Source organism: Mus caroli, chromosome 9 (assembly GCF_900094665.2).
Source record: "Mus caroli chromosome 9, CAROLI_EIJ_v1.1, whole genome shotgun sequence".
Classification (NCBI taxonomy): Eukaryota; Metazoa; Chordata; class Mammalia; order Rodentia; family Muridae; genus Mus; species Mus caroli.
The window spans coordinates 42,599,811-42,611,782 of record NC_034578.1 but is presented as its reverse complement, the minus strand read 5'-3'; the positions used below and the strand labels follow the sequence as shown (position 1 = coordinate 42,611,782).

The following is an 11,972-nucleotide window of genomic DNA, read 5'->3' as shown; positions in this document are numbered from 1 at the left end:
CCATCCATCCATCCATCTATCTATCTATCTATCTATCTATCTATCTATCTATCTATCTATCTATCTATCTATCTATCCATCCATCCATCCATCCATCCATCCATCCATCCATCCATCTATCTATCTATCTATCTATCTATCTATCTATCTATCTATCTATCACTTACTTATCTATCTGATTTTTGTAGATCAGATCTCACCAGTTGGCTTTGAATTCATGATCCTCCTGCCTCTGCCTTCCAGTTGCTAGGAATTTTACATGCCATCATGCTTGTTTCTCTGCCTAGTAGATGGAGTCTTGTAACCATCTGTCCTTTTGTATCCTAGGTCTGATATTAATATTCTAGTCTCAGACAGGTGTCATGCTATACTTTGTATTTCTCTATCACTTCTTTTCAAACTCACCTCTGTATATCATCTTGTGTGTGTGCATGTGCACATATGCCACAGTGCATGTGTCCATTCTCAACTTTTACTTAGTTTAAAACAGGGTTTCTCTTGTTCTTTTACTTCTGCATATGCCAGGATAGGAGGTTACAAAATTCTGGGACTTCTCCTGTCTTTGCATCCCATCTTACTATAACAAGGAGCTCTAAGATTCTGGATGAACTATTTTACATGGGGTCTGGGGATCCAAACTTAAGTCTTCAGCCTTACTCAGCAAGCATTTTACCCAGTAAGCCATCTTTCCATCTCCTCTTTATACATCCTTATGCTTTAGATGTCTTCAGTATAGTATGCTTTTGTATTTTGCTAATGATCAGTTTGACAGCCCTTGTCTTCTTGGATTTACTCCGTTTAGCTTTAATGCAATAACTGGCACATTTGTGCTTAGACTTAACCTCTTAAAATGGTGCCTACTTGTTTCACTTCTTAGGTTTCCCTTTTCTTTGCTTTTGTGACTTCTTCTGAATTGAGTATTTTGGAAATGATGCTTCTTGGGCTGGAGAGCTGGCTCAGTGGTTTAGAGCACTTGTTGCTCTTATAGAGGACCAAGGCTCAATGCCTAGCATCAAAAGTGTCTTACAACCATCCATAGGTACTGTTCCAGGTGATCCAATGCCTTCTTTTGACCTCCGTGGCACCAGAAATACACATAGTGTACATATATGCACACAGGCAAAATATTCATATATATATGGATACTTTATACTTTATGTATATGGATTTATACACACACATATATAAAATTTGCATTTATATAAATAATATTGCATTTCTTATTAGCCTGACTGTTTTCAGTGGCTATTCAAAAAAAACAACTTTTTTTTTGAGATAAGGACTCTGTAACCCACACTAGCTTAAAACTTAGGATCCTTCTCTTTCAGCCGCCCAGGTACTGGGTTAACAGGCTTGGGGCACCACACCTGACCACTAAATGAATCTTTAATTTACTAAAGTTCACTATCAATGGGCACTTTTCTTCCTAGACAATGCAAAGACATTGGAGATTTCCCATGCTCTCCCCCAGGTTGTGTCGTTGTTGAGGACTTCGGTTCTGTACATCCATCATCATTACGGTCATTTTATACTGTCTGTATGAATTTAGACTGACCCATATGTTCACCATTTAATTGCTTTGCTTTTCTAGCTGCACCACTGAGCTTCCGTCTGGGATCATTTGCCTTCTAGCTAAACAATAATATCTTTGAATATCTCTCCAGGGCAGGTATGTTGGTGATAAATTCTTTCAGCCATTGCTGGGATGAAGATGTCTTCATTACTTAAATGTTTTAAATAAAACATTATTTATTGTTTTGATTCTTTTCCCCTTCACTTTATGTATGGGAGTGTTTTGGCTGCATGTGCATGCCTGTAGAAGTCAGAGAGGACAAAGATCCTCTGGAACTGGAGTTACATATGGTTGTGAGCCAGGACGTGGGTGCTGAGAACTAAACCCAGGTTCTCTGTAAGAGTAGAAGTACCCCAAATGGCTGAGCCCTGCCTCCAGTCCTCTGAGTGAACATGTCTTCATTTCATTTTAATCTTGAAGCATAGTCTATGTGAGACATCACAGGTTATAATGATTTCCTTACATATAACTGGTGCCTTTTTTAAAAGTTGTTTTCAGCTTCCAACATTTTTGACAAGTTGGTTTATAATCTTATTGCTTCTTCCTTCTGGTTGCTTCTAAGACTCATTCATTCAGTCTTTTCCCCTCCCTTCCTCCTTCCCTCCCTTCCTTCCTCCCTCCCTCCCTCCCTCCCTCCCCCATCCCTCCCTCCGTCCCTCATTTCTCCTACTTGATTATATGGTGCTTCAGTGTGTATGTCTTTAAGTTGCCATCTACAGGGTTAGAACATCTTGGCTTTGTGGCTTGATAGTGTGTATCATCCTTAAGACATCCCCTGCTTTACTTCTCTTTCTCCTTTTTCTGGGCTGTCTTCCACATCTCTTTATCCTTGATACTCAGAATAGTCCATCAACTACCATGGACATCAGTTGGGAACATGTTAGACATTTGAAAACCTCAGGTCTTAGCCTAGGCCAATTGAACCAGAATTTGGGTTTTAACACGATTTCTGATTGATATGGATGCATATTAAGCTTGAAGATAATTAATTAGAGATAATCTGTCTATGTGTTTTTCTTGGTCATTTTTCCTTTCTAGTCCAGTTGGCTCTCAACTTTTCTAATGCTATGACCCTTTAGTACAGTTCCTCATGTTGTGGTGGTCCCTCGACCATAAGGGATTTTTGTTGCTACTTCCTAACTGTCATTTTGCTCTGATTATGAACTGTAATGTGAATATCATCTGTGTCCTCCAATCATCTGTGTCCTCCAATCATCTGTGTCCTCCAATCATCTGTGTCCTCCAATCATCTGTGTCCTCCAATCATCTGTGTCGTCGTTGGGGGTTGAGGGTCATGGCTCTAGGCATTTGGTCGTCTGTACTTCATCCGCTTCTTTTCTTTCGCCTTAACTTCCAATTCAAAATTTATCTCTTTAGCTGTGCCTAATGCACTTTTAAATTCATTTACCGAGCTCTAAATTTTGGTATTAGTTTAAATTTTTTCCCCATTTGATAGGTTTATTGTAATTTTTAGCCTTGCCAAGCATAATTGTCACGAAGTCCATGTTTGGTCACTTCAAGTGTGGAAATTATACATTCCTTTGTGTATTTTTCCTAGTGGCTTTTCTTTATTTGCTGATTCTGTCCCACTAGACTTTATTGTGTACCAGCATAATACTTGCCAAACTGTATCAGTAATGTGAGAATTCAGATGGTAACCATCTACCCAAAGAGAAGGTACATCCTGGACACTAGCAATTCTGGTGTCTTTAATTCACCTGGATATAATTTAATTCAAATTATAGGTGTGGGAGAAACATGTACACTTGGCTTATGTTTATCCTGGACTCTAAGGAGTGTTTGTATTCAAGGTTTTGATTTAGGGAGAGTGATATTCACTAGACAGACATAAACTCCCCAGCAGGCCCTGGCCTCTAATTTGTGTTCTCCTAGAGCTATTCACTGTCTCAGTCATGGCCTCAAGAATCAGAAAATGTCCCTTAGGGAGAGTGGGCTTCACATCAGGGCTCTCTTCCTGAGTCCTGATCCTCCCTGGAGTCCTGACCCAGTAATTGACTCTCTTGTCAGCAGTATGATAACCTTTAGGCAGGCATTTAAAAAAAATCACTTGGTTTCTGGCTGCCTTCAGCAGGAAGGCAGACATGAGTCTCCTGGCCCTCGGCTCCTACCCCTCACCTCCTCCTCCCTCCAGCTGCTGCCCCAGCATAGAAGCATCACACAAGCTTCTGTCCCTGGTCCTTACCTGACTCTGCTCAACAAGGGCTGTCCTCCCAGAATGCCTCTAGTCCTGCTCTTTCCTCAGCTAAAGGCCTTTAAAGCAGTCTAGCATGAAGCTTGTCATGGCTTTGGTTTCCACAAGGAGTAGATACGAGGCTCTATAGTTCAAGAACTGAGTCCAACCAAGACAGCCTGGAGCCAAGCACAGACTGAGTTCTGCACTTAGAAGAGACTGTGACTTGTATGTTTGCACTCTCCTCCTCCTCTTCCTCCTCCTCCTCCTCTTCCTCTTCTTCCTCTTCCTCCTTCTCCTCCTCTTCCTCCTCCTTTTTCTTCTTTTAAAAAGATTTTATTTGTATATTTTTATTTTATGCACATGAATGCTCTACCTGTGTGAATGTATGTACACCGGGTATGTGCAGTGCCTGCAGAGATCACAAGAGACCACTGGATTCCCTGGAACTGTAGTAACAGTTTTGAGCTGCATTGTTGGTTCTGGGAAGTGCAAGTCCTCCTAATTGCTCAGCCACCGCTCCAGTCCCCTATTTCTTGTGTGTGTGCCTGTTCATGTGTGTGCTAGTGCATGGATGCATGAATGTGCAGACCTGAATGAGGGCAAGCACAGACGGTTGTGTTCCCGAGGAAGCCTCTACCTTGGTTTTTGCCATAGGGTCTCTTACTGGGACCTAGAGCTTGTCAATTAGGCAGAATTAGCTGCCTAATGAGTCCCAGGGATCCCTCTGTCTTTACCTCTTTAGCTCTGGGATTACAAGAGTGTGTTGTCATACCTGGCTTTCTATGTGGGTTGTGGGGATCAAACTTCAGTCTTTATGTTGTATGGCAAACATTTTTCAGAGTGATCTATCTCCCCAACCCTGTATATTTTTATATTTCTTTTTGTTGCATCTAAAGAGTTTTAATTTCTTTTCCTTAGGAAAAATGTAAAGTCCCGAGGGTGGTGGGCATGTCGGTCTTAAGACCTTCAGATTCATCTACTTAGCCAACTTCCCACAGAGGGGATGTGCTTGGAACATGGACCTGTTTGCTTTCCCAGCCAAATGACTACAAACAGGAGCACAGCACGACAGATGCATGTCAAGTCACAACTGCTGTTTGGGATGAGACTTATCTGATACCACACTCTTTCTGACTTTGGGTGTCCCTTTGGGGACACTGAGTCTCTCCCCTGTTGTGTCATTGACCACACCTTGGTAGCCACAAAGCAACTATCATTTGCTGTTTTTGCAGGCTGCTTCTACGGAGCTTTCTAGCCACTCACTTCTTTTAGTTCAGTGAGGCACCACTGTTCCCACTTTGTCATACAGAAACTGGGAGTAGGCGGCAAAGGCTTGAGACCTGACAACAGGACTGGGCCAGCTCTTCTGTGGAATTGGCCAGGACTCTGTCCACACCATGCATCTGTCTCCTAAAGGTGGGAACAGTGTCCCCAACTCCAACTCTAGGTCTGGATCCTGTTGTGTGTGTTCCTGAGTGGCCCTGAGAGTGACTTTGGGTGGACTGTTGAGGGCTCCTGGAAGGGCAGGATGATGTCTGAGGCCCCTGGGTTCCCTTGGGGCCTTGCTTTGGTTAAACACAGGGAGATGCTCATGGCTATGGCATTGACTGAAGTGTCAGGAAACTTACAGACCTCAGCAAATCATCTCCAAAGACCAGGGAGATGCCCTTGTAGCATGATCCCAGGTTTTATGGTGGGACCAGGCTGAGTGAGAAAGCTCGGTTTATCCTTTACCTAAGGGCAGGTGGTTTTGCCCAGTGCTGTCCTAGGAAGCTATGACAAGGTTCATGACAGGTACATGTGGCAGGAGGGCTGGGAAATGCTGGGAAAGACTGGAAGTGGATAAAATTCCTCCCTACCATTCACAACTCTGACCCTTACAGAATCTCTGCCAAATATCTGGGTAGACTCTACATCCCATGTCTCCGTATTTCTCGAAGAAACATAGGCCGAGTAAGAAGAATGCCATGATGCCAACAATGAGTACTGTTTACATGCCTACTGTGTTCCGGGCACTCTTCTCCCAAATGTAACCTTTCTAAGGACAGGGCACCTGACCCAGGGCATGCAGTTAAGAAATAACCAAGAGCTAGTGAGATGTCTAAGCAGGAAAACACACGTGGTCCTCGAGATCTGAATCTGATCGCTGAAACCCATGCTAGGATGGAAGGAGAGAAACAATCCCACCAGGTTGTCCTCTGACCTCCACACACGGGCCATGACACACATGCATGCACACACACATCACATACACACATATCATAACACTATCAGAGTACTCGGGCACAGTGGGGAAAGAAATGGGTGGGCAGAAGCAGGAGCCCAGAGTTGTGTGTGGGGTATGGACCAGGCCAGCTTCTGCTTTAATGCTCTCCCAGACTTGTGCAATTCTGGGCCCCCATTGGAAGTCTAACCCTTCTCCCCACTGGTCCCTCCAGGGTTGACTCAGCCTCCAGCCTGCATTTATTCACACTATATTCTTGAATTTGGCCCTAATTCTGCTCAATTGGGAAGAGCTTAGTGATTACAGCTCCACATGGAGGCCGATTCCATTTGTCTGCCAGTGAGTTCAAGGTCCGGACCACACTGGGGCCTCTGTGGGATGACCACCAAGTCCATAACCATGAATGTACTAGGTAGCATTCCTGATCCCATACCAACTGCAACATCCATACCTAGAGGAAAGTAGGCTGTGTCTGGCAGGGGAATAGAGAGATGCTTCATAAGGATGCCCTGTGGGTGGTACTGGGAGCGGAATTGTGAGAATAGTGACTCAGTGCTCCAGAGAGCAGAGTGGTAAGGGAGGGGACAGTTGCTTAGATGTTCCAGCATTCATCTCAGAGTGTGTCAACAAACTCCACACCACCCACTAAGGACCCAAAGGGGCAAGAGAAAAAATGGTGTCCTGCTCTTGCCTTGCTCCCAGGATAGTGGCTGGGAGTAAGTAGTATATATGTGAGGTGTGCTCCAGGGAGGTCAGTTCCTGAGGGCAGAGTGGGAGGTCATTCTCAAACTTACCATCTTCCTTGGTCTGGATGTAGAGCACGCTGCTGCGCACACCATCCCCAGCCTGCGTGTAGGCGAGCACCTGGACGCTGTAGTTGGTGAACTTCTCCATACCCCGAAGCTCCACTCGCTCCCTTGTGGTGGTGACATTCTGCATCTCGCCCCACTCTGTGGAGACAGGTCCCTGATCATGAGGCTGGCCCTGCCATGCTCTCTGCCCTCTGCCAGCCTGGGCTCAGACCTCTACTCTATAGGTATGAGGGCTAGATGATCTTCTGTAAGGCAATAGACCCGGGCCACTCTTCCTAGGCCATATCTCTCCCTAAGTGCTTAACCAGAACCTGAGTATGTGCTGGCTTTGAACCTCAGTTGACCTTGACCCTGTACTTGCCTCAGTGACAACCAGGTAGAAGCAAAGGGCTCAAGCTAGGTGGTCAGGTGACAGTGTAGTATTTAGGGTCCAGAGGGTAAGAACACCATGCCCCATCATGCTCAAAGATTCAATCTTTGAGGCAAGGGGATGGCGGAGGCCTGAGTATAGAAAGCAGGGCTGACCTGTCTGGGACACATAGAGAGACCTAGGAAGGGTTAGCTCGTCTAAAATCCCAGTGGTCTTTGGAGGATAGAGAGGCCAATGCAATGTCTTCTCTGAGAGCTGAGTCAGAAAGTCTTGGAAAAGAGAAAGCAAGCTCTGGAAGGAGCCTTACTCTGACACGGTGAAGGGTCACATCTGTTTGCTTGTTTTTTTTTGATCCCGCATCTCTCTCTATAGCTCAGGCTGGCAGGGTGGCCTGAGATTTCACATCAAAGGGTCTTGGGAGACCTTCAGGGGTCAAGCCAGAAGACTGAAGCTTCCTGGCTTTTGTAGGAGAAAATGGATCAGGGATGTCCTTCCAGTAGAGTCCAGGTGGGGAGGGAGGTGCCAGTGACCTGGACAGGTGGCTGTGAGCCACATACCTGGTCCTCCAGAGAGGAGGGTGCCGTGGTCCTTGGGAGACATGATGTTCAGGACTAGGATGCAAACTCATCACAGGCCCCTGTGCTCCATTAAAGTGAGTGAAACTTTTTTGTGCATAGACAGGGCTGCCCAGGCTCTGGCTCTGCAGCCTATGGACTTCCTTGCCCTGGAAGATCTTAGTGTACACCACTGGGCATGGAAGCAGATGTGTTTGCTGGGGGCTCCATAGACCTTCCAGCATCTGAGGCAAAGAAGGCTCCCCAAGGGTAACTCTTCCACTTGCCTTTTGCTGCCCTCTTGTTACTAAGAGCTTGGCTCCTCCCCTCACGTGCCCCAGGCTGCTCCCTGCATTGGACTCACATCTTGGGCCCCACCCCTCACACTGCCCTAGGTCACTGCTGGCAGTTGGACTCACATCTTACTGCCCAGCTGGGTTTACTGACACCTGAGTTTGGTCAAGGGGCATTTTCCCTAGGTTTGAATAAGTCTGCTTCCTCGCTCCAGGCCTAGATGAAGACAGTTTCCTGCAGGTACTAATCCTGGCCACCCTCTCTCCCTCCACTGAAAACAGTCCCTCAATACACAATTGTGTGTGCCATCTGTTCCTCAACTAAGAAGGCCATAAAGTCCTAATAAAAACATGTTGTTAGAATAGCAAATGGCCTCGGTATCCCGATATGTGCTGTTGTCTAGGTGTGGCTGGTACCTACTGTCCCTCACCAGGTAGGTGATCTTGTATATGACCTCCACCCTGGATCTGGCTCTGGTTCCAGACTAAAAATGACACGTGCAAATGGACCCTGATCTACTCTCTTACTGTCACATCACACTCATTTTTTCTTTTTCTTTTTTTCTTTTTTCTCGAGACAGGGTTTCTCTGTGTAGCCCTGGTTGTCCTGGAACTCACTAGATAGACCAGACTGGTGTCTTGAACTCAGAAATCTGCCTGCCTCTGCCTCCCAAGTACTGGAATTAAAGGTGTGTGCCACCACTGCCCGGCCACATCACACTCTTGAGGCTTCCATATGTGTGGAAAGGGGGCTGCACTTGTATTTGACACACTACTGAGAGCCGTTAGCTCTAACCAGGCCTGGAGCAAATCCCAAGGGATATAAGCCCATCAGCCTGGTCCCAGCCATCAATCTCAAAAGACTTACCTCCATCAACGTAGAGTGACCAGAAGATGACTCGGTAGCCTTTGAGGACACCATTGAGGGTACTTCGTGGGGGCTCCGACCAGGAGATGACAGCCACATCAGAAGTGATGGACAGAGCTCGGACATTCTCTGGAGGCTGGCTGGGCACTGCAGAGGGGGAAATCAACAGTCAGTTATGGTATGAGAGACAGCATAATATATGCATCTCAGATTGGGCTCTGTCACCCTACATTGTAGGGATATAAAGTTAGATGAGTAGAGGGACTGTCTGACACAGCTCTGGGAGCTGTACTGCTATTCAAATCTCCTCTGCTTCAGTCTGAAGCACCTAGATATCTCTCCAAGTCTCAGCTCCCAGCTTTCTGGGGCATGGTGGCTCTGGTTCTGTTAGATTCTGGAGGCAGGGAAGAACCTGGGAGTAATCCAGGCAACAACTCCTCAGTAGGCCATGACAGAGCGTCCATAAGATGAATGTGGTGGCTTGGGAGACCAATCAAGTCCCAACCTGTAACTTAGCTGAGGGCTGCCAGCCCCTTGGTGCTCACTGACCATAGATGGATCTGAACCCAGGTCTGACCTGGGGGACTCTTTGTTCTGGGGCTAAGCTGGAGGGGAAGGGAAGAAGAATGGAGATCTCAATGGACCACGGTATAGGGTTGGAGAGTTCCCTCGGAGATCACAAGGACTTCTGAGCCCATTATTTCTTGTCTCATGTCCACGTAAGAGCATGCCCAAATGTTTCAATGTCCTGAAACTACAGCACGAGGCTAACATGGGTGACTGCTTGACCTTGACTCTCTCTGATAGCTCCCTCTGTGGTTCCTAAGTCCCCTATCTTGGGTTAACTGTAGGCCACTTGCCCTTTCTCACAGTGGGAGCAAAACACTGGGGGTGGTCTCTGCTAAGAAGAACTTCAGCGACACTTTGTGCTGGCTTCCAAGGAGCCCAGGACAGTGGGAAAGAGCAAGCCCGATCTGCCGTGAATGGGAGAGAGGAGGCAGAGGCTGGAGGGAAGGTAATTAGATCCCGTTGCCCCACAAGAGGCAACTCTAATTTTTATGAGCATTTAAATGATAATACATCATCCTAACGATCCTCTTTGAGAGTGATTATTGTTTCATATTACTTAGGTGTAAAAATATAAGCACCATGTAATTAGGGACCCAGTGTAATAAACTAATACAGATCGCCCGTTCGAACAAAATGAAGGTAATACAATTATGGAAAAGACACTCTTGCTAAGGCAGGGGCCCTTGAATACCCCAGGAGGAGTGCTAATATTGCCAGAAAATGATCAGGATCTGACAGGCTAACGAGGGCCTTAATTAAGTATGAAAAACTGCTGAGCAAATGCACGTGGAAACTTTCTTCCTGTCTCCTCCTTTGTTTTGAAAAGGACTCCACAGCCTGCGCTGAGTCCTCTCTGGTGGAAGCTCCAAGAGCTGGGTCTGTGTGATGGAGGCCATCTTCCTCTGAGGTTCTGGTCTGGACTATTGGATAAGGTATGAGGGATGGGAGTTTAGGGTTAGGTAGGCTGGCCTCGGTTCCAGACAGAGCTTCCTGGGGGTGTGCTGCATTCGGTCTTGCTCCCAAGCACAGGGGAAGCAGAGGTTCCTGCTTGGATATTCATCATGGTGGTTATATCTTTAACTAGATAGAGAACTTCATTGTTGTCAGTCTTGGCTGCACTCTGGGAATTCTGACCCAGCTGTGGCTCTAGTAGGTATGCTATGGACCACAAGCAGCAGCAGCCGCTTCCCCCTCCCTAATCATCACCTTGGAGACCCTGTTACAAAGAGCACTAGGGTCCAGTGAACACTGATGGGCTCCCAGGGACTGCTATAAGACTCCTGAGCTAAGGCTTGCTCTGCTTGAATTGATACTTCATCCTGAAAGGTGACAAGCTGGTGTTCCTCAGCCCAGCCAGGTCTGTGGCCAGCATCTTCAGGTCAGGGAAAAGCTTAGGGACCAGGACAGAGTGCCTGTGTTCCTTCAGGCTCTCTACAGCCCTCTGCTCTCTGTCAGCCTTTCCTCTCCCTTTCCCCACTCAGATCTGAGATCTTCCAAAGCTCAGCTGTGTCTTAGAGCAATGAGAAGGATCTGGGGATGGAGCCTAGAAACCAGGGTTTGAAAGCTCCAGACAGTGCCCACCTTTAGCCAAGGTTCAGAACAGTGGGGACAAGCTTGTACAGTGTTTCACTCTGTCTTTCATTTAGGAAAGCAATATAGGAAGAAGCCTTGAGAACTCTTTTGCATCTCCTTTATTCTGCTTTCTAGGTGTGTGTGTGTGTGTGTGTGTGTGAGAGAGAGAGAGAGAGACAGACAGACAGACAGACAGACAGACAGACAGACAGAGACACACACAGAGAGACAGAGACACAGAGAGAGACAGAGAGAGAGAGGGAGAGAGGGATAGAGACATGGATAGGGAGAGAAACAGGTACAGGGAGAGGGACATGGAGAGAGACAGAAACTGACTGCCTGGATCCTCCTCTGGAGGAGTCAAGACCCCATCTCCGATCTCAGTCTGATGCAGGCTCAGGCCCAGCTGTCATCTTTCCTGTGTGCACAGGAGGCATGTTCCTGTTCTCCCCATCTCTGGAGAACAGGGATGCTTTCATTTACTATCAGGCTGTGGGAGCTTTTCTAGTTATCAGGGTGCTAAGATTTATTTATTTTACAAGGCCCCACTATGTATCTCTAGTTGACCTGGAGCTCACTGTGTAAACCAGGATGGCTTTGGTTTCACAGAGGTCTGCCTGCCTCTGCCTCCCAAGTGCTGGGACTAAAGACGTGCGCCACCTCATCCAACAGTGTGTTTTTAAGAACTAGGCTCTAAACGCTTCTGCCAATCAGCGGTTAGAATTTCATAACTCCATAGTCTCTTCGTGCACATTAAAGACAGATGGGGACACAGTGAAGCCTAGAACAACAAGGGTAGCTTGGCTCTTATATATATAGAAGAAGAAGAAGACGAAGAAGAAGACGAAGAAGAAGAAGAAGAAGAAGAAGAAGAAGAAGAAGAAGAAGAAGAAGAAGAAGAAGAAGAAGAAGAAGAAGAAGAGAAGAAGAAGAAGGAGGAGG

The 11,972-nt window shown here is 46.5% G+C and overlaps 1 protein-coding gene across 1 annotated transcript in view; it reads right to left on the bottom strand.

Moving 5' to 3' along the window:
* Positions 1-11,972, bottom strand: part of Dscaml1 (DS cell adhesion molecule like 1) — a 324,246-nt gene that overhangs the window by 22,135 nt on the left and 290,139 nt on the right. The window contains exons 18-19 of the mRNA XM_021171656.2: positions 8,889-9,035; positions 6,786-6,941 (exon numbers count right to left, since the gene is read on the bottom strand). Coding sequence (XP_021027315.1) covers positions 6,786-6,941; positions 8,889-9,035 — 303 coding nt within the window. The remainder of the gene's footprint in view (positions 1-6,785; positions 6,942-8,888; positions 9,036-11,972) is intronic.